We start from the raw sequence: 23,249 nt of genomic DNA on the forward strand, positions 1-23,249 counted from the left end.
TGCAAATAACATTCACCCCAGCTCTGACTGACAAAGCTGTGTGGAGTCTGAGGATGAGGATGTGTTGCAGTGTGTGAGGATGAAACAAGTCCAGGCTGCATTCGTACCCCAGGATCACACTTCATGTGTCAAGTGTGTTGCCAGTAGAAGTTGTTTCAAATGGGAATGTGTTACCTGTGCAGAGGCACTGCGTTATGAGGAAGGTGTTGCATATGTTGTCAACACATAAACTAAACAAAAAAGGTGTTTTGCCACATTTTTAACAAGCTCAGTGTAAAACCTTTCATCAGTGAATCAAAGATGCAGCGAAAATGTATGTTGTAATATTATAACTGATAACCATGCCTAAAGAGCTTCATCTCATTATGTGGCATCCTTGCGTAGAACTGTGCACATAATTTGTAGCAACATAATTCACATTATGGAGCAAGTGTGATACTGATGTTAGCCTCAAAGCGGGGAGTGACAGAGAGACACCACCACCCCTGACATCTGTGACTGATTACAAGTCCTAATGTGCAAGTGATAAATGTGTGAAAACAGGGCGGTGATGAATTTAACAGTGTTCCCCATGGAGCGGAGACCCTCCATTACATGTCTTATTACTGCCTCCCTCTCCTGATGGCTTAATTGATCCTTATGGGCCAACAAAGGAAACCCCCCTCTACTCACGTGGGAGGGATCTCTGATACGACGACTGCGATGCCCAATAAGCGAGGCAGTTGAGTGAAAAAAAAAAAAAAAGGAAGACCACCGACCTCAATTTAATTACAGCTATAAGGGACCAAATCTCTCAAGATATCCAATGGCAGAATAACAGCTGTTGGACCATAAAAATGAATGCTGCATTTTATCACAGTAATTAATTTGCATTGGGTACTACTTGTTTTTCTTCCCCACAGAAAACATGGAAATGAGGTCAATAGTCTGATTGGCATGTTCTGCTGCCAGGCTTCCATTGCTGTGGTGCATGCTAAACTGAGCGCCTTCATGGATGAATTCAGAGCAGAAATGCTAAGCATGAAGGAATAGCACTCCGTTCTGCCACAGAGGTTGACCACAGCATATGCCATCGCTTTTTATTCCCTGTGTCTGCCTCTTTTCCATTGTATTTATAGCAAGGGGGGAACTTGATTTAGATCTGCTCCATCTGGTGATTCGCTGTAGGGATGGGTGCCACATCCCTCGCTCCTCTGTGTGATCTCTCCCTCTCTCCGCTCGCAGGCCTTTATTTAAAGAAGATGGTAAGTAAGATAGCAGGGCGTCGCTCAGCCTCTCCGTCTCTCTCTCTGACACCAGCTGCTCCTGCAGAGTTTATGATGCTGGCTGGGAGGGAAGGGGGGTGTGGGGAGGGGGGGGTGGGGGTGGTAAGGGACTGGAGCCTGTGGAGGTGTAAAAAACCCTCCCACTTTCTCTGGTCGGTATGCAAAAATTCCACGGGAGGCCTCCAGAGTCCCTTTCCTTCCGCAACCCTCCCCCAGCCTCTACTCCCCTGTTAGGCAGCAGAGGAAGGCGAGAGGAGTGGAGGTATCAGACGAGGGCTGGGGCAGAGGCGAGGAAGAGGTTGATCAAAACAAGCTTTTACCCTCTGACTGTAATGTTAATCTGAATCTCCATTTACCAGTATACTTTGAATATAAAGGTGCGCAGGGTTCTGGGACGTTTGTGTAAACAACTGGAGCCACTCGAAATCTGAAAATACATGCAAACTCACTTCAGAGAAAACGTATGCCAAAGGACCATTAGCAGAAAATGTAATCTTCTGATCTAATGAAACATCCGCATACCAACATACAGACACAGAGGAAAACAACAGAAAAAAAGAACAGCAAAAAAAATTCTCTGTGCATTCCTGAACTTTTCACCAGCACAGACGTAAGCCCATTTTCTACATAATTATACTTAAAAGTAGATCAAAATGCCACTTAATGGGGAGGAGAGTCGCTGCAATGGACAACTGGAAATGTGGTCGTCTACCCATGACTGACACTCAATTCAAATCTCTCTTTAAATGCCCTGATTTCATTACCCTCTTAATGTATTCTTTACTCAGTGTGCTGGGGTGGAGATAAGTGGGGAGAGATGAGGAAAGGGACAGTTAAAGTTGAGCTGCTATTTCAAATGCCTCATTTCATGGGTTAAAAAAAGTCAAAATTGAGGAACACCCCCTTTCCAATCAAATGATAAATCAGTTGAAGCGAGCCCTTTGTTTCCTTAACTGCAGTGTTAAGTTTGCTGAAGCTGTATTTGACTTCCTCTCAAGAGGAACAAACAAGGAGCCCGGCCTCCAGTGGTTATGTCGGGGCAACCCGGCATTCACTTTGCCACAAATGCAAGACTTTCTGAGTGTACTTGCCAGAGCAAACATCTCACCATAAGGTTCTCCGTCTGTGTGCTGCAGTGTGGTGGGGCTTTAATGTATATGGTATGTGCAAAACAGCAGCCCAGATGTGCTCGGTTCATTTTCAGTTCAATCATTTCCACTTTGAGCTTTCTTCAAAACTCAAAATTGCAAAAAAAAGCTTTGTGGTAAAGTTTCCAGTCTAGAATAAAATAACAAAAAATGCAGTTTCAATTTAAAAATTTGAAGTTGCCAGACTGCATCGATACGATTTCAAATAGTGACTTCTGTAAGTAAGCTTTATCACACTGTCATGGAGTCTATTCAGGATCACTCGTGCTGGTAAACCAGACTGTAAAGCCTCTAAACCAGACTGTAAAGCCTCTAAACCAAGGTCCTATGATGGATGGATGGATGGTGCTACAGAAAACACAAGCAAACACATAAATGGCTCGCAAACAGTTCTTTGTCATCCTAAGATCCTATAGTAATGGAGAACAAACACAGTGATGGGGAGCATCTTTGGCTGCTTCCACACCATGTGCACTTGTTTACATAATTGCAAGACTGGCTGTTTGCACTAACCTGGCAACGATACAAGGCTGTGACTGAAATTTAAAAAAGTGAGATGAGGCAGAGGCAGAAAATAGTAATATCCTGGGTCAGTATCTTTAACTGATGCTTCAACTAGCAATTACAGCGACATGAGGGTGTGCAGACTTCATAAACAAAATGGAAGCTGAAGTGGAAATAGAAAGCTTGACGAGAGCAGAGCTGGTGAGACTAACTTCCCGTGCTATTTGCTCATCGTCACCTCGCTGTGCAAGCAGAGTCACGCATGCTTGTTGCCTCTGAGGAGATTGGAAGATCCCCGCGGGGGAAAAAGGACCCTCTTCCCTGTTTTTCATTTGCACACTCACACACAGCAGACCGTGGGGAAGAGACAGGTCACCGCTCCAGTACCCACCTGGTGACCAGATGAAGGCTTAAGAGTTCAGTGTCCCTCCACAGCTCTGCATATGCAAGGATGATGGGAGAGGCGCGGGGCTGGCCGCTGCCTGTAGCCTGTCTTGAAGACAGATGAGGCAGCGGAGCTCGGCCTCGGGCCCCCAGGCTCCCTGCAGGGACCTCACTATCGGCCTGGTAGATTAGGTCTGGATCACAGTTGACATGCCACAGCAGAAAGCAATGGCATGGTGGCGAGAGAGGCTGGAGTATTTTTCTACTCTAAAAGTGGATTGGCCACCACTGTGGTGAACAAAGATTTTCAGATGTAGATTTCCTTTATATACACTACCAGCCAAAAGTTTGGATTGAATGTACTATGTTTTTCATTATCCTAAAGATATGTTGATCTAAAGGCTTATGGTTAAATGCTTGAAATTTGTTTCTGAGACAAATATAAATAGTGAAGTTGATGCCTATGTATGAATTTCTTTCCAAAGCCTTTGCCTTTACATTAAGGCAAAGGGTGTTTTGATAGTTTTGATTTGTTTAACACTGCATAATTCCATTTGTGTTATTTCATAGTTTTGATGTCTTTACTATTATTCTAAAATGTGGAAAATAGTAATGAATAAAGAAAAATGTGTGTGTCCAAACTTTTGTCTGGTAGTGTACATCAATATAGGGAACATATATATATATATATATTTACATATATATATACACACACACACACACAAACACACACTCACACACACACACACACAGGGTTGCATTACATACAACCCTAGACTCATTTATATCTTTAAGGCCATTAAAACATGATAACAGATCCACTTTCCCACTGTTTTATATTGCCATTGGGAAGACCACATTAGTGGCCACTCAAGCAACAGCAGCCCATTTTCACCATGTTCGCCTCACCTCCCCCACCTATCGCCTCTGGCTTGCAGATATATAGCTAGCCATATACATGCCAATGAATCACAGTCCTGCTTTGCACATGACACATTGCCCTTGGATAGGTGTTACATCTCAAGCTCAAGGTCTAACAATGGGGTAATTATCGCAAAGCGCTGAGATAGTGGAGGATGTTAGAGGATACGCATGTTTAGTCAAGGCGCGAGGGGGGGGGGGGGGGGGGTTCTCTTAATTACCAGACACACTGTGCAGGATCAATCATTTTGAGGGCAGAGGGGTTTTAGAGATAGAAGACACAAGAGGAAGGTCAATGGCTGGAAGTCAGAGGGAGCACAAGAAAGTGCTGCGTATGAAGAACGTCGATCGGGATGGAAAGCCGTAGGTAAAACAGCATAAAGCACATGGGTGTGTGGGTGTGCGGGGGGGGGGCAGCCAGCAGCCCCGGTGGGAAAGAACACAGCGAGGCAGCGGCAAGTCGCTCACCATCACAAGTGACAAATGGCGGTGCTGTCGGTAGCTCAGGGGAGGATGTAGATCTCTTTTCACAGATCAATAAGTCGCGCGGACGCCTCTGTCGCGGCCCCTGGGCCCGCTGCCCGCTCGTGTCGGACGCCCCGCTCTCCTGCCCCGCCGACTCCCACTCTCCCCCTGTGTAATTGCCTGCAGGGCTTGCCAAGGGGAGACAACAAAGCTTTGAGCGGGGACACTACAGGGCTCCGGGCCGACAGATCTGAGCTTTGATCATGATTACAGCTCACTGGGGCTCAGGGCAGGTGTCTTCCTGACTCAGCGCCACCCTGCTGGGAGCCCACCAATCGACTGCAGAAAGGACGACTGGTAGAATACTTTGCCTCGGCTACAACACACCTCTAAATCCCTGTGATACCTCCGAACAAGCTGTCTGCTTTGAGCTGTTGTTTTGTTCCGTTGCCTTCCAAGAAAGTGGAGAATGTTTGTCAAAACTCATGGGAGTTTCTGACTACATTTAAAAACGTTTTTTTTTCCCCTATGAAGGAAATCAGAAGCTCTTGCCCAAAGGAGTTTATGTGAACCACACCCAGGTTACCTCTTCCTTCTTTATGTATCTGGTTTTCTCATCAAAATACACAGGTTTTTACTTTGGGCTTTATTGACTAGCTGCTACACCTCTATCACATGTTTCCTCAGCAAAACCTATTTCAGAGTGCCTATACTGAAAGCAATTGTATAACACCAGTGCCTTTCCGTTTGAAGTTTCAAGTGGTGTATGTGTAGTATAAATGTGTCTTTTCAAACTGAATGTACACCACCGGGGGAAATCTTCACGCGTCAGTTGCCGGTAGCTAGCTGATGACTGCTCAGGAAGGAGTGTTCAGTTTCTCTCAAGTCTTTCACTGTAACTGTCTCCACAGAGCAGAGAACAAAGCTGTAGATTGACCATATATTCGCCATTCTTCTTTGGTATGAGGTTTCCTCTGGAGGAGAGAGAGTGTGAGCTTCACGCCAAATACATGGGAGCTGCCAACCCTTGGGGTGCCAAAGCTTTGATATAATAAGCTGTCAGATTTCCTTTGAAACCTCTGACATTTCATTTTGGATTGTTTCTTTCTGCCTTTTTTCCCTTCATTATATCACATATTTTCTTTGAATCTTAAATTCTGTGTGAAAAAGGTCATATTAATACGTAATGTCATATGAATGTTGGCAGCTTTAAGGGAAAATCCCCCCTGAAACACTTAAAATCAAACCGCCATTGGTGATGTATTTTGCATTACTGGGACCATTTTGTGGTTGGGTGGTGTAATTTTCTTATTCCTGTGCATAACTGGCCAAATACAGATGACATGACATCATGTTGAGATATTCCCAGCGCAGCTACAATGGAGTTTGATAGCAGAAAATGTTTCATCTATCTAAAACATCAACAGTAAACATCAGTCTAAGAATCAAAGAGCGAGGGCTTCTTTCTAGACTCACCATTTTGCACCAAGGCAGTGAGACCAATTTCTCCACTGACAGCAGCCTCAACAGACCAGAATGCAATGCAGCCACAAGACATGCTGTGTTTTGAGTAAATGGCGCGACTCTCTGACACTTTTTCTTGATTGAAAAAAATTCATGCTCTCTTGCTTTTTACTACGCTATCACTATTTCTCTCTCCACCCACATGTATAACCTGCAGCATGTTCTCTGGGGGTTGTCAAAAGTTATTCTGGGAAATGTAGGAAATCACTAACCGAGGTGGAAGTAGACAAGACAGGATGAGAGAAAGTGGGTACAACAAAAAAGTAACATCACAACATCACAAAATAACTCCTGGAATGCATTGAACATCACAGATTTGTTATATATATAACAGTGTAACAGTATTCAAGTGTGGATTTCTTCCAGAAAAAGTTGGTCTAATCACACACAATACATCAGCCGAGCTACATAAAAAGTACTAATCGAACTCTAGAGGACACTTCCAGCACAGAGCAGGGGAACAACAGCCAGTGAGTGCGAGTGCACACGCTCTTCAGCTGTTCCTCTGCTTTCTGACAGGCAAAAAATAATGGGATAACTCATCTTCAACTGCATGGCCTGAGGAAACTGGAAGCTAAGCGATCTCAGAGCTGCAGACATGGTGGAGGCTAGCGGGGGAGATGCTGAGATAATAATGGACATTTACTGCCCGAGTCCCAGCAGGGTATTACAGGGTCTCTGTACACAGTATCCCGCACAGTTGTCTCTGCTTTTATTGACATTTTTGCATCCAGACGGGGATCGGTTTACTGGATGGCTTACAGAGCAACATTGATGTCACTGCTGTTCATGGGTGATGCGCAGTGCAACTACTGAATGAGTGATGTCAACCTCTCCTGACTCCTGACTGTAATAGCCACCTCTGCCACCCCGCAGTGGAAAAGCGAGAAAAACAATATTAGATACTGTAACAACTCATTTCTGGGTCAGAGAAAGGCATTGGTGTAACAGGCATTACTGTGGCACGAAATAATCCAAGTCATAATGGTACGACCCATGCTTTGTCCACTCTGTTGTATGACTGACAGGCCCAAGTGCCTGTGACTTCTCAGCTTCTATTATCTCCCTCTTTGCACATGACAAGCCATTCAGCATCCATCATGAGTGCGACTGAGTGCTCTCCATTTAAAAAAAAAAAAAAAAAAGACACTCTGGCCAGCCACCCACTCTGTGGTTATCTTCAAATGTCAGATGGTGAAGCACATTACGGTCAGGTTGAAACATGTTGAGCAGAACAGCTTTGGAGGACATTGCTTCCCTGATCCAGCAGCTCTGACAGAGATACAGCATCAATGTTAGGAAAAATAACATCAACTTCAAGCCTATTATCACTTCGTCAGAGCATTTCAGCCAGCCACTAAAAACTGTGTTGTTATGACAAGCAATCCACTGAATCTGTTTTTATTTGGATAATTTCACACTGAAATGATAATGTCAGATGCGCACCTTGTGAATGAGCCAAAAGCAAATTGAATTGAAAAGCGATCCTGAATATTTTCTCATGAAAGCCTATCTTCAGTATTCATGCATTCGTGCGCTCAGCCAGAGACACAGAAGGCAGCAGGGAGCAGAATAGGAAGTTGCCCTAAGGGGAACGCCGACAAAGGACCAGCATTAGAGAAGCACTATCAGGACAGTCATGATAACGACACATTCACTAATGATCGAGTCTTTGCTGGCAGTGGAGGAGATAAGTAGATTTGAGCGATATCTCTGGCAGTGGAGCTATGCAGTTCGACTCCCAAGGGCTTGGCTCCACATACAATCACCCAGTAATTACAAATCCCCCATTCTGCTTCACCTTAACAGGTGACATCCTTGTCTTTGGCTGTTCCCCTTTAAAAGCTCTCTGGTTCCCTTCCCATTTGCCCATGTAATGGTGCGTGGGAAGTACATACGGGTAAAGTCAGACTGCATCACTGGAGTGCAGAGACTAGAATGACTTTCATGTGTTTCACAACAAATCAATACTTTTTTCTGGCTATTGTTGGCTACTACGACGACTCTCACTGACTCAAAAACACACGCTTTGATGAATTTGATCCTATTCATACTTTTGAATGGATTTAGATTACTTTGTCTGGCAAAGATTTATATAAATTGAAAACCACAACTGTGTTGCAGCAGACAAATGACAGTGGTCAGTGTTCGTATTATCTTGGAGCTATTCAGCGAGGATTGGTGTTTTCATTATGTTGGCGAGTCTACAAAATCCGAGAGTAACTCATTTTTAATCATCGCGATTCATCCACACCATCTCCCGTTAGAGACATCAACTCGCAAGCCAGCTCAAGCAGTAGCATTCACCAGCTAGAATATGTGATTAAAAAGCTCTGGGTTCAGTCACAGCGCGACTCTAAATCACATCCAGGAAAACTTTCTGTAATATTCTGGTGTAACTGGAGCCAGGCCCCTGTTGCCATGGGGACCCACAGCGAGCCTATAGCCCGGGAACTGGGTGTAGTCGGCATGTCAGGCCTGGGAGAACAATACCGGGGGGCTCAGACTGGGCCGGGCCCGAAAGTAGCGCTGAGGGCCGAGGCGCTCTGCCGGATCAAAGACTACCTTTGTTCCCATGTTCCCGTCGGAAAGAAGCAGAATCCTCAACTTTTGCTTGACATTTCAGCTCTCTATTCAAGCAAGAACATGGACATCCGAAGTGAAACAGGAAAATATTAAAAGTGCAGAATGCAGAGAAGAGAAAATGTGGCTAAATGAGAGGGGAATAAAGTCAGTGAACACGAAGGGAGCCAAAGTTTGTGACTGGACTGAAGAAGGATGTCGGGTGCAAGGAGGGCAAACTGCCTGCTAATGTTCTCCAGACAGGTGAGGAAAGAGATAAGGTATCGCTGCTGATATTAATGTCTCCACCTCCTAACACCTACTGGTGAATTGCACCTGACTCATACTGTCAGAGCGACTTCCTTTGATTTAGACGCCAATGCCAACTGTATGTCCAATTAGTCACGTTTCTTCAGTATCAGATCAGTAGTTGCCGCACTGCATTTTATAATGCGTGGCAAAACACAGATACTGCTTTGCATTACAGTTCTTTATGGCTTATCCACCAGACTGTTTTTGCACAACAATCCTATATAAGGCCATCGACTCTTGCTGAACTACATAAACACACATAAATATGGCTAGAGCATGTCTTCTGTCCTGTTTATAGTCTGCCGCTGGCTCTCTCTGACATGAAGTTCACATTGTACATTCCACAGGCCTTGTGTTATGCTTTCACATGCAGGGCCGCCTTTTGGGCTGAGTGGCTCCAAATGTACTGAGCCACTCAGTCTCATGGTGACCTGAGCGGGTCTCTCATCTCAAGGCCTCCTGTTCCACAGCACTTTCAGGGGCTTTGTCTGCTGGCTAGATGGAGTAAAACGCCTGTGTTCCAGCCTCCTTCTTGCCAGTTTTGTTTATGCCTTGGTGCTCTGTTGCTGCTGAATTTCTTCTCTTTCAGGTTCACAGAAAGGCCAGTCAACAAGGTGCCGCTTGACTACTATCTGCTCATGGAAGGCAAAAATAGACTTTGGGAACTGAGAACTGACAGAGTAGGCTAGTGGTGACTTGTTTGAATTATCTCTTTGTGAAAGTTGAATTCAAACTCACAGTGAAGCTGCATTTTGAGAGCATCTTGCTTCCTCAATGTGATATCGGGCGGAACATGACGCAGGAGGGGATCATTCAAAAGTGTAACGCAATGGGATATCAGTTAGGGAGAGAAAAGCAGTTTTATTTGATGGGAGGGGTGGAAAATCTGTGATGGTTTTTATGGGATATAATTTTTCCTGAAGTCACCACTAAAGATAAAAGTAATGAGGTTTTGATATAAAAATACAAGAAATTAAATTTTTTGTCATTTTTTTTGGCCTAAATTGTCAAATCATTGTATGGTATGACAGAATGAGCCAAAAAGGTGAAAAAGTCATTTTTCATTTCGGTGTGTTAAAGGTTAAAGTCGCCTGCTTGTCTTAAGCAAGAGACCACTGACCGCACACAAGACTCCGGGGATTTCTCCAAATGTTGCCCCCCCCCCCCCCCCCCCCCCTTTGGTCTGCACCCCCTGCTGCTGTGGAAACAAGATCCTATAATAGGAAGAGCCCACCCAACTGCTGACCAGCTGGAATGAGAGTCTGGGAAGTAAAGCAAAACTGAAATCACACTGCGTTGCCTTCCACCCAAACACTCCACTCTCCACAACTGCTGCTGTGGGCAACAAAATGGAGATTATTGTTCAGCTTGTGTCAGCCTTATAAAAAAAAAACTGAGGCGCACACACTTTTTTTTTTCACGAAACATATTTTTATGCAGCACAATTACATAGTTGTCATGTTAGGGTAATGACAGGAATGACGTTTTGCTTATTACAGCGGCCTTTGATGGTATTTCTGCAGTGCTTCAAAAAGCCCAGGATGCACATTTCAAATGCCTTCAAATAAAGTCTTCTTTGTATTGATCACTTAACACACAAACACTCATTTTCTCAAAGGTCTCGCAGCTTCTAGTTTATATAGGTCAAATTCATAATGAGAAATCGTCAAGTGTTGCTATTTTAGCATTCACAATCACAGTCTAAGTATAGATTTTAGCCTTGTGGTGTGAAGACGGCAGAAGAAAAGCTGTGAGATTTATTGAAAGAAAACACCTTCACTTGTTCAACAGATGCGAGCGTGCTAATTAAAAAACTCTCAAATTTAACTTGTGGCGGTGGTTGAAGGTGGGGAAGCTGGGGGTAGGGAGGGAGCGACAGAATATATTTACCCCAAATTCCCAGCATTCCTTGAGGCAGACAGCACAGGCGGACCTTGACCCCTGCATGCTGAACATTAATACACACACTCACACACACACATTAAACTGCACACGTGCTCTCAAAGAAAACACGAACACAGAGAGATACAATGAAAGCAACAAATTCACACGTGATCCCAACACCCGCAGCAACACACACACACACACACATCTGTCACTAACAGTTATGCTCATGCATGCGAGCATCATTTAAGCAAGCTGCAGGAGAGCAAATTTCACAGCACTCACACATTAACGCAGGCCACAAGCCTCTCGTGACAGACAAATGCATGTGTGCAGGGAAGCCCATCCGCCTCTAATTTGATCCGCAGCTGCCTAATATGTCACCTTCACCTGTCCCCTCCATCTAGCCGCTATAGGCCACATAACGCCGGAGTCACCGAGCAAAGAAAGGCTTCTCTTCTTAAGAGCCGCGCACTGACCCTGATCTAATTCTCCCGGAGAGACAGGCGCTCCTTTTTTCCACACATTATCTACCATCAGCGCTACGACTCCACATCCAGCTCTTAATTCTATTCCCGGCCTCCTGCCTTCCACTGATGAGATGGTAGATGGTGCAGATATTGAATCCCATTGAATCAAATTGGCCGGCAAGAAAATCAGAGGCTTCCATGAGTCAAAGTGGCAAAAAAAAAAGAGAGACAAAATAACTCATTCCTAAGAGACTGTTGTTGACACTCCCTCTTTTCAGATATGGAAGTTTACAATATAAGGTATCTATGGTTTGAGGGTAAAGAAACTTAAGACAGGCAATTACTGCGGATTCTTTCAGCGAATGCCGAAAATAGACCGTTCTCTCGGCCGTCGCGCATCGCCGTTTTATTTGCAGATCTGTCTCCATACATCCAGCCCATATTCTATTTCCTCGCTGGCCTGCTATTTGACCTACGAGAAAGCAGCAGCAAAAAGGAGTATTGACCCCACGTTCCCCCTCTCTAGGAAGAACAGGGTATAATTAACTGTAGTGTTAAAGCCACGGTGCCTCTGAGACTGTAAAACAGGGTATGAATACTGAGCAAACTACTTTATCCCACAGGGCTCGGACCCAATCCATCCGATCCATACTTATTCATTTATTCAGCCCGACTCCTGCCCTCTGACTCCCTAAGAGATGTCTAACAGGTCAAACATAGGCGTTCCATCTTCTTCACTACTAATTAGACATAACATGCGGCGAAGTTAAGAAAAACAATGGCAAGGTATTGTGGCTTTTTTTTTTTCTTCCCTTGTTCTCTCTTTATGTTTCAGCTCACACAATAGGTTTTTACCTGCCAAAGAAACAAAGGAATAAGACAGCTGAAACCACATGAAGGTTTATTCCTGTATTCCAACCTGTGACTAAGCTATTATTCTCTGTAAGTACAGGCTAGGACGCTGCCATCAAACATGCCCTGAACAACGTGTGTCAGCACCAAGTCACCGGTAATACCGGCAAGCGGTGCCTCCGCCATCTGTTAAGCATCTGCCTAGGTGGTGATTCATCCGCTCACCCACTCATATTCGCTGTTTTTATAATGGAGAGCAAAAAGCCCTGGCCCGTCAGCTGCAAAGACGTGATATGAGTTACGAATCACTTGGGGTTTCTGTCTCGCTCTGCCCCTTCCATTACCAAACCAGAGGAGTACGTCCTGCAGTTTAGTTTAATGATCTAAAAAAAAAAAAAACCCACAAACTCTTCAAGAAGAATTGAATCAGGTCCCCAAATTCATTTCCCCAATTCACTCATTCCACTCAAGTGATTGGCTTCACTTGCTTTTTTTGTTTTTTTTTGCTTTTATAGCTACATTAATGCCAGACACGACTGCAGACAGCAGACACGCTCTGTGGAGCAGTTCTGTTCCGAGTGACAAAAACCTCCCGATATGCAGCACGCCTGGTAGTGAAAACAATGACTTAACAGAGGAACAGACTGAAATAACCCTTCCTGTCTGTCCTTTGGTTCCCCAGACTTCCTGTTTGACAAAACTAAATCCCTGTTGAAGCTGGGCTTTCCGCCCTGTTTCTCTCTGTCTCTCCCTCACTCTCACTCTGTCTTTCTTTCTTTCATTCTCTCTCTCTTTCTTTCTTTCTGGCTGAGCCCAGGTCCACTCCTCGGGTCACTGAGTACTGGCCCAATCTGCCTTTTTTTCTGCTCACATGCAGACAGCAATGTGCACAGCCAGAGGGAGGAGGAGGAGGAGGAGGAGGAGGAGGAGGAGAGACGGAAGGAGATGGAGAAGGAGAGTAAGGAGAGGGGAAGGACACGGGGAGAGGGGTGGACAGAAAGCAGAATTAGGGGAAAGGTGAGACAAGCCTGAAATAGAGAGATACAGATTGGGAGCAACAGAAATAATACCGCAGTAACCCCAAATGAGAGGGGCAGAAAAGGAGGTGGGAGTTCGCCGAGAGACACAGCGGTGGGGTGAAGGAGAAACATATACCGTAGCGTTTAAGAAAATAGACTGCCTACGGTGCACGGGCTACACTTTGCTGCTTTCTGACTGCAAACAGCCCCAGCGGTGGTGGGGGTTGAGGGAACTGTGCGGTGAGCAAAAATAGCTGCCGGGCTGAATGAGCGCATTACAGTGCTGTAAGAGTGGACTGCACTTTAGGTGATCAATCACCTCGGAGGAAGAGACGTCCACTTTATAACCATCAGTGGCCGGAAACGTAAGCAATGAGGAGCAAGATGGCGTTCTAAAAACCATTATACGAGGTTCTTGTCCGCAGTGAAATGGCCAAGCTTTCTCCACTCAAACATATGGGCCCGGTACTATCTCATTAGTTTTATGCAGTGTCTACATGGCAGATGAGACAGTGCAGTCCATCATCATCGCATCAACCTGGCAGGAACTATGAGGAGGAGGGAATACAGATAGGTTTCTGGAAGTCAATGCAAAAGGGTAACACGACACGGCAGGGAATATTCACCCATCACCTGGAAGTGTCTTACCAGGGGGGCTGTTGTGATCCGGCGCCATTAAACAGAGAACATCAAGAGACGGCGCTCAAAACAGAACATTCCCCCAGAAACAGAGCATTTCATCGCAAAGCCCTCTTCATATGGATCCCATTTCATTTTGTTGTACCTCTTGAAAATGACTGCTGTTGGTAAGAGGGGAGTGGAAGCACACATTCTGGGACTGGGCGGGATCCAGCTGGCAGCGGCTCACAAAGCCGACACAAGGACAAAGCTCCTGGCTGTGCTGGTATGGCTCTCCAACAGGACAACACACTCCTCTGCCAAATAGCCCTTGGCAACAGTATGGAAGCCACAATGACAGCCCATCTGCAATTTATTTACATGTCTTAAATTTATCACGCATACTCATGCCCTTGACATAAATTGTCAGCTACAGAAGTAGCACACAGGGAAGAAGTGCATTTCATTTTATTTCATCGGGCCCAAAACAAACACATGACCAGGATACTGTACTGTATACTGTGTATTGTAGGTCACCTCTGGGGGAACAATGGAGCGACTCAAGACGGTGGTATACTTAAAGCGAAGGCAAACTTGCCCAAAATAGAGCCACAGTGGAAGACGTAGCCAAATTCTAATGTGTGTAAACTCGCTGCGGCTTTCCCTCATTTACTGACATTCCACACCGGCGAACGAGATGCTAGCACAGAGAGAGAGAGCCAATCAACCAGGAAAGGAAACAGAGAAGCTTTCCCAAAAGGCAAAACACAACCAATTCTGTGATATATTAGATGAACTACGGACGAGTCGCGCAGTGGGAGCCGGTGTGCGAAGTACTGGACCAGTTCGGCCAGCGAGCCTGTGCACACTGCGGAGGCCAGAGCCAACGCGCTGCTTCGTTTCCTCCACAAACGCGTCCTTTTGTTTGGGCGAACCAGCCGGATTTAGTTTCTGCAGCAAGTGTACTGCCAGCTTTACAGTAACTCTATATAGAGATGCTTACAGTAACTGAGTTCTCAGAAGCCTCTATGACAGCTACTATCAATATTTTCAGTGTGGCATCTCTTTTAAGGTTTACTTGTTTGGCTACTCACGGCTATGTTTCTCCTTTGAAGAAATAAAAAAAAAAGTCCCATCCAAAAGCTTGGCAACTGCTCAAAAAGCACACTCTGGCTTTCAAGAGATAAAGTGGAGTGTAAAACAAGCTGAAGACAAATGTATGGCCGATAAATTACAAGTTTGTCATGGCATTCTGACAGACCTCACAAGGAAGCGTCAGAAAGCAGTTATGAATACAAAAACCCACATTTTTCGCATCTTATTTCATCAACGAACTGTCAAAACTCCAGGGTCATATTTAATGTAAAATACATTAAATGTCTCTAATAAATAATAAATGTTCTTGGCCCTTCCCACAGCGTTGGTATTGAATTTTCCCCAGAAAAGTGTTAAGAGTTCTCGGTACTTCTCACAACAATGCCTGACAAAATTAGGCTCCAAGGGTCCCCTGCTGACCGCAACCTATCTATTATAGCTGGGAATTCTGCTACGTTGGGCTGTTTCAAACTTTTTCTTTTTTTTTTTTACCCGTCCCCAGAGGAAAGTGTATCTCATAGGTCCACGCCTCTTCTCGAACAGCAGAAGTCCTAGAGGACATCGTACCTTATATGCCGTCCTCTACCTGCACCCGACATACTAGCCCAACAAAAGTACAGCCGGTCATGCATCTTATTGCTGGGCGAGAGTGATTTCCCCTCTAGTCTCAAAGTGCCTCTATATAGCGCAGATCCTTTGGCTTTGAGTAACTATATATCTCCAAACTGTCATTTATATCAAAAGTTAAAATTATTTCAATCCAGCTGACATTCTTCATAAGTCAAAACAACATTTTGGAGCAATTTCTCACTGAGCCTGCTCTTCTTAATGTGACTAGTGATCGGATTTTAGCTGCAGATGTTGAGAAAATGAACTTAGCATCCTTTGAGACCATTGTTTTGGATTTTATTCCATAGACCATGACATTTCTATTTGATCGATTGCCTCAAACACCGGCTAGTTGTCACTGACATATATTGACTCTACCTTTCCAATTAATTGGACATCACAAAACTATTATCTAGAACAAATTACAGAGTGTTATTTGGCCTTACCAACGTGTTGAATTTGATTCCCCAAAACTATTCTCTTAAATTCCAGTCTTTTACAGCTGAGAGCCGCCTCTAAAAATAAGCTGTTCTTTTGCTGGTGATCTAGAAAGTCTCCCTGGCTTTTGTCTCTTCTTGTTAGATAACTCTCATTATTCCTTTATTAACTTAGAAAACGGAGCACCAAGGCTTTTAACAGGTGGGAAAATGAGATCACACAACCCTAGTTTTGACATCATTACATTGCTGTCCTGTCAGTTTTAAATGTGATTTCGAGATTCCACTTTTAAGCTACAGTCGGGTGTCTGTCAGCTGGCTATATCGCAAACCCCTTAACCCATTAAAGCCGGGCACACGCTACCCAACTTCAGGCGAGATTTAGCTGTCCAAGTTTTTTGAGATCTGAGACAAAATCCTCGTGTCAGAGCCAACTCGGTACACGTGGCCGTCACCGAAGCTTAAGTTAAGTTTGATCGGATCAGACAGAGAGGCAGTCTGACCCAGGCTTTGAGCCGTCTCAGGCATCCGCAGATTTTCAAACATATTTCAGTTTTTTCAGCACAAAATCTGCAATGCTCTTGTCATGTGAGATATGTACAGACACGTTTTGAAAACGTTGAGAAACCAAGCTCAAATTAGTATTTAGAAAGTATTGGTTAAGGAATGGTATCCCCTAGGCAGTACTACATGCACAGTATAAACATCAAACAATGCACAGTAGCTATTTTGATTTGGCTTTATAATTTACCTCCAACTCTCAGTAGCAGTACAACCCATGCTGCCTGTGTTTCCCTAACCATTCTCTCTTCCAAATTTGGTGTCTAGCCCTCTTGTTTTTCTCTTTTTTCGACACAAATGAGTGCACACACACACTGACTGCACACACACACCCACTGAGTGCTGCGAGCTGCTCTTCCTTCTCCAGCTCCAATTTTAGCACAACCAGGTGAAAAACACGTTCGGTGTTTGTTTTCGGGAGGCAGCGAGGCACCGAGATCCCTCACGACCGAATCCAAGTGAAGAATCTTTTAAAGTCTGACCCCCCGTCTGCGCCACATCGTTTAGTGTGCACACCACTAAGCCACAGAGACCAGAAACTACAGGAAGGAAGGTCATTTTAGTGTGCGCAGTACAGAGATTTTAGGTTTTTGACAGTCATGTAGTGTGCGCCTGGCTTTACGAGCCAGAGCACAGTCTCATACTCTCATACTTAGTCTCTTACTCTGGCCTGAAGAGTAAATCTGGGTTTTTCCCATTAGGGATCAACCAGCCCTAGAACAGATGTACCCATTGTGAACTAGAAAAAACAGTATTACAAGAAGAAAACAACAACAATAATAGCTGTTATAGCTGTAATAATATCATTGCTACTCTTTCAGCGATGGCTTCAACTAATGAGATAAACCACCAGTAAATCCTTTCAGCTATTATCTACTTCATGGAACTGAGATAAATGACAGGGAGATATAAGGTGGCTCTTTTACTGGTGGCAGCCCAGAGGCCCCGGCCTCTCTGGTAAGACACTCTTCATTAGCGGACAACAATGGGAGTAGTGGGAACACAAAGGGAGGAAGACACCGGCATCAGACGATGAACCATGGGGCTCCTTTGCATCTGGCAAATTCACATGCATTGCTGCACCGGCTGAACGCCTCATTTACTCCCGCTCCCTGTTCCCGTTAATCGCTGAGATTTGATCGTATCTCTCGGCATACATTTTGGCTTTTTCCCCCCCAGTGGATCTTTATTTCTCACTGAAGCTTTTGGTTAATGAGAAGCAAATGTGTCAGAGAGATTGTGGCTGCTGAGTGATTCTATCACTGGGCACTTTTTTCTCTCTCCAACTTCTCCTGCCTGCCTCGACGTTTTCACTCTCTTCTCACTTAGTAAGTGATAGGAGACAATGCAGGGAGCGGCCCACTGAGCTGCCCAGCTGTGTCACTTCCAATTAGCCCTTCTTCATCCGTCTAGGACAACTCTGCCCTTTGGATCAGCAACATTCAAGTTACAAAGATCTGAGCGGTGCCCCTTGTGTTGCCCACCCCACCCCACCCCCCCCCGCCTTCACTTGCTCTCGCTCCATCTAAATTCATGCGTGTCTGGATTTGTGTATGTCTAGGAGAGAAAGAAATAGCAAGACAGATAGACAGGAATGTTTTAATCCTATGACCAAAAATAGCAGCTTGCTGTAATTCTGAGCGTATGAGTTGCTGTGAGCCGAAAAGTAACTCTCTCTCAATAAAAGTGCACATTTCTGAATAAGCCAGCCAGCCTTCACCTTAATCATCCTCCACATTATACATCATTAATACACATGTTCCTAAGTAGCTAAGCCTTTTAGAACTAGGACATGACACGTTGTGGTGGTCGTCCTCGCCGGGTTTATCCTCCTGAAAAAAACCAGCAGCTCTGTCAAATCTGCCTGCAACCTGCTTTTCTGTCACTTCACTTCCCAAAGCCAAGCTGAAGTGATGGGGATTGTAAATAGCAGAGCGGTGAACCACAGTATGTGAGCAAACGTTTTGAGTTAATGAGAGGGCTGGAGCACCGCAGCTTCTTTAACTGGGGCAGAGAAACTTGCCGCTTCCATGGAAGCCTTGCCTCAGACCTCACATCCTGGGAGAACACATGTGCAAAACCAACAGTACACATAAACAAAACCAGTGCAGTGCGGAGCCGTGTCCACTTACCGTAAACAAACAAACAAACAAACAAACAAACAGACGCTTCCAAGGCCTGAGCTGCAGTGTGGACACCTCTATATTTTTGAAAAATGTGTCTCTGGAGCAACAGCCAAAAGGCAAATGTGCACAGAGCAAGGGTGTGGGTTTCATTTCAGCTTTGAGGGGGGACAAAAACTGGTTGGATCTGGATCAAACACTAAGCAGAAAATCACACCGACAAACTAAAGGCACGATTGCATCCTAATTGCAACTCTGTCTTCCCTCACTTCATCAGCAAGACTGAAATGAAAGATGCAATTGTACATGAGAAAAGTATGCAGGTAGGAGAGAGAGCGAGTGAGGAGAGTTGATGTTCAGTGTGAACTACAGTAAGATATTGCTGAGCTGAACCCCTGATCTAAAGGTTATTTTCCCTTGTCATGATGCATTTTCCACAATATTTACAATACGTGAGCTCAATCCAGACTCTCTTAAAGGGGAAGGACTTCATTTTTTAAAGGGGCTTGTGACCAAAGCCAGTTAGAGAGCAAACCTTCTAAAAATGCAGAGCAAGTAAAAATACAGCAAGACAGACTGTGTGTGTGTGTGTGTGTGTGTGGTGATGGGGGGGGGGGGGGCAATGGCACCAAGACAGTGGAGAGAGCATCATGTGAAATACTGAAGTATACAAAATTTGTTTTGGAATTACGATACTTTTTTCAAGCATTTTTACAAAATTTTTACAAAAGAATCACTACATTCAGCATCTTGTGATTCTTTTTCTGCAAGTACCCTAAAAAAGATTTCAAAGTGTATGAGCAGCATTGTGTGAGAGAGTCGCTTTTTTAAACTGCAGTCATGAGATGAAAAGGTAAACTGATCCCACGTTCACACTGCACGCAACACCGCAAGCCCATTCGTTTCCTATAGAGCTGAGCGACCAGAGGAACTCGCCCGATGTGTGGACCGTCAACAACCTTGTTGACCGAGAGACGTTGGCTGAAGCTGAACTTTTCGCGCTCATCAGCTCATCATCAATCTGATTTCCTTGCTTCCCTAACCATGCGATTTTACTTCATGAACCATAGCTTTGCCTGGCAAGTGCAAAATGGACGAGAAGTTGATTTACAACCATTCAAAACTTCCCAGTTCTCTACAACTTTTATTTGAAAGACTACAGGAATAAACGCGATGTTTGGGGAACGGTTGCATCCAACATTGGGGTTGATGGTAAACTCTGAAGTAAGTTTATTTTCCATGAATGCTACCTACTTGCTAGCTAGCTATGTTCACAAAATGATGTAACATTATGAGAGGCAATAGCCAAAGCAGTGAAAAATATGTGATTTGCCTATTCAAAACTTTGTAGCTGCAGACCGCTACATAGAGCCAATCAGAGCGTCTTGCCCCGCCCACAATCGGTCAGAACAGAGCGACCCATCAACCGATTTGCTTGCAGTGTGAACGCGGGTTTGGTGGCGGTTTACAATGTACACAAGGCAACAAAGACTCACCCCCGACAAACTGGATTCCTCCGGCCACGCGGCCAATGGTGCGGGAGATGAGGTCGGAGATGCAGCAGCCCATGAGAGCCGTGAGCGCCACCAGCAGGAGGAGGCCGCACCCGACGCCCGTCACCACCGTGCAGATCCTCCACTCCAGACTCGGGATGCCCTGGAAGGAGGCGTAGCGCCCGCACTGCTCCAGCATCACCGTGGCCTGCCTCTCCTCGTCCCGCACCGGGTAGGAGCAGCGCCGAAACGTGCCGAAGGACACGGGCTTGTCCATCTGCGTCCCCAGCAGCCAGTAGGGCATGAAGAAGCCGACGCAGGAGGCGGCAGCGCACAGCAGGGACAGCAAGGCCCAGATAACACCTGCACATGTCAGACTAGACGCCATGGCAAACACTCTGCAAACGGTTCACACAGTCACTGAGCTAACAGCAGTTATATGAGTAGTCGCTGCGTTGTGGGAAGCCTTGTAGTGAGCATTTAACACCACCAGTCTTCACCTTCTCAGTGACTCCGGGTCCCTGTCAGGAGGAAGAGAGACATCCACACTGAGTACTGGCAGAATAATCATCTATGGGGACAAGTTGCAGGACACTGGAATGACATGAAAAAAGCATTGTTTCATATGAATCATGAGCTGAAAACCAGAAGCCCTGCCCAAGTCATTATAAATTCTGTGTCAACACAATAACTCTGTGACAGAGTCAGAGATAAGAAGAGAATCCAACTAAGTAAATAATAAGATATTAATAAATCTTCATTAAACAGTCAACATCTGAACTGCAATAGTTATTCAGCACAAGTAGACTGAGGCAGAAATCATTTTCATAAAATTGGCTTGAGTTTGCAAAGAAGCTGAGCAGGCTATGAGAGGGAGATAAGAAATGTTATTCTTGCCCAGCTCATTTCTTTAAGACTTTTCCTTTACTATGAAAAGAAAAATGATGTTCAGTAATAGTAAATACTTTATAAAAGACATTAGTCTGCCACATTTAACAGCTTTAAAGCAGTAGGGAATATGCATAATAATGGCTTGCCTATCACAACTTGGTTATTGTAGCCTAACGTCTATCTATTATTGGAACAACTGGATTTGAGTTTTATTTTTAAATCAAAGTCCAGCCCACTCTGCTATGTAGTTGCATAATGGAAACTCTTCCCTTAAGAAAAAGAGCAATAGCAATCCAATAATACATGTTAGAGGGATACAACGCAAATATCACAACACAACTATAAACAATACATAGGATTATTATTATAGTGACACCATATGACATAAAAACACCATTAAGTATGATAAAGACACTGTAAACTCATTATTGAGTACCAGAAACATAGTTTAAGTCCCGATAGGAATATTTTAGGAATATTATAGGAATATTCTGGTGATTTTTCGTTAGGGGTGACCTGGAGGAGCACGCGGCATTATTACAGAGAGCTCATACTGTTGGAATGTGGAAAATGAAACACGGGGAGGAAAAAAAGACAAACGGAGCTTACATGTTGGAAGACCACAGAAATAAGGTGCGCTCGATAAATCCTCAGAGGTTATTTCCATCTGCGGAGCCAGCTGTGTTGGTCTCAAAGCAAACTTTTTTTCAGTCTTCGGAGAGAAAAAAAAAAACAATCGAGAAAAAATATATCCGAAAATATACCAGTGATTGCAGATTCCGCTCACAACCACTTCCTCCTCATCAAAGCACTTAACCGAGGAGATGATGAATTATTCGCTCCTGTGATCGCAGAAACGTGCGGCGGCACTGACCGGACTCCCGTTTCGACATTCCAGCTCGGGCAGAGTGTGTGAGAGAGATTGCAGGGGGGGCGAGTCCCTGAAACACTCTCGGGAGGTGACCATCAATCACACAAATCCCCACCCAGGGGCTGGACTCACGACTCTACTATGATTCCCTGTGCTCTCCTGCTGCCTTCACGGACCGCTCGTAAACTCCTGCATCACACTCGTAAATACGACGTCTCGCGCGTTCCAAGTGTTTTGTTTTTGGTGTTGTTGTGGAAATTATAATATCATGAACCCTGAAACCTGTATTGTGTTATAACAGGTGACTTAGTAATGGTATTATTGTGCAAAGACACAGAAGCTGCCACTATCATGAATATTATTAATATGTTACAGTGTAATTAATTACTTTTGCCAGTAACGAGTATAACCGATTACTATTTTAATCTCAGTAATTGTATAAGAGTTGCCAAACACGTCGTCATTTTTATTATCGCCCCTTCTAAATATTGGATTGAAGATTAACTATCCAGAAACTATTATAGCTAATCCCCATCCGCGATTTGATTTGTTTTAGTAAGAATTACTCATCATCCTCTCAGTTGATGTGGACACACACTGAACCAGCTTAGATGAGAAATGGCAGAATAGTTTACTTTCTCTGTAGAAGTTTTGTTTAGATTTTTTTTTTGGGGTGCAGAATCAGTTTCCTGGCAGGTATGGCCACTCAGGGCCGCTCATCAAGCCCGGGCCAATCCAGTCTGGGAACCACCTCACTAACCACCAGCCAAATATTCCCTCTACCTTGATTTTACTGAGCCGAAGGACACACAAAGGAAGCTTTTGCATGAGTGGATGCAGCGTTTCGGTCACAGACCCATCAGGCATCAGGTCTGTGACCGAATGGTTGTCTCCACTCATTAAATTATTCATGTTTATGAGTTTTTTCTCATTTTATTGAGCCAATTAAGGGATCAAAATGAACATTGGATGTCAGTGCTGTTTGGTTACACTGACAATGCTCAGGACAGCTGAATGATCTCAGTTTTAGAGGATAAGAAAGGATGCAATCGCCAATTCCATGGGTATAACAGGAAAGTAATGTAATAAGCAGTGTAATACATTTCTGCTCCCAGGGAGTAATAAGTAATAAAGTATTACTTTTGAAACGAGCAATGAAATTCCAAGTAATAAGTAATAAATTACTTATTTGAGATACAAGCCCAACACTGTCACAAAAGGAGTTTTTTGGTGGCTGTTTT

At 44.5% G+C, this 23,249-nt stretch overlaps 1 protein-coding gene across 2 annotated transcripts in view; it reads right to left on the bottom strand.

Annotated features, from left to right (window-relative positions):
* Positions 1-22,052, bottom strand: part of LOC139641235 (LHFPL tetraspan subfamily member 6 protein) — a 44,080-nt gene extending 22,028 nt beyond the window's left edge. Inside the window, exons 1-2 of one of the 2 annotated variants that reach the window (XM_071515528.1) lie at positions 21,747-22,052; positions 20,250-20,767 (exon numbers count right to left, since the gene is read on the bottom strand). In XM_071515528.1, coding sequence (XP_071371629.1) covers positions 20,250-20,634 — 385 coding nt within the window. In that variant the 5' untranslated portion in view covers positions 20,635-20,767; positions 21,747-22,052. Of the gene's footprint in view, positions 1-20,249; positions 20,841-21,746 lie in introns of both variants that reach the window. The other variant, XM_071515529.1, reaches the window with a different exon arrangement.
* Between the last annotated feature and the right edge of the window lie 1,197 nt (positions 22,053-23,249).

This window comes from Centroberyx affinis, unplaced genomic scaffold (genome assembly GCF_046629955.1).
Source record: "Centroberyx affinis isolate AG114_WGS23_722 - 3 ecotype Tasmania unplaced genomic scaffold, CSIRO-AGI_Caff_v1 ptg000358l_1, whole genome shotgun sequence".
Classification (NCBI taxonomy): Eukaryota; Metazoa; Chordata; class Actinopteri; order Beryciformes; family Berycidae; genus Centroberyx; species Centroberyx affinis.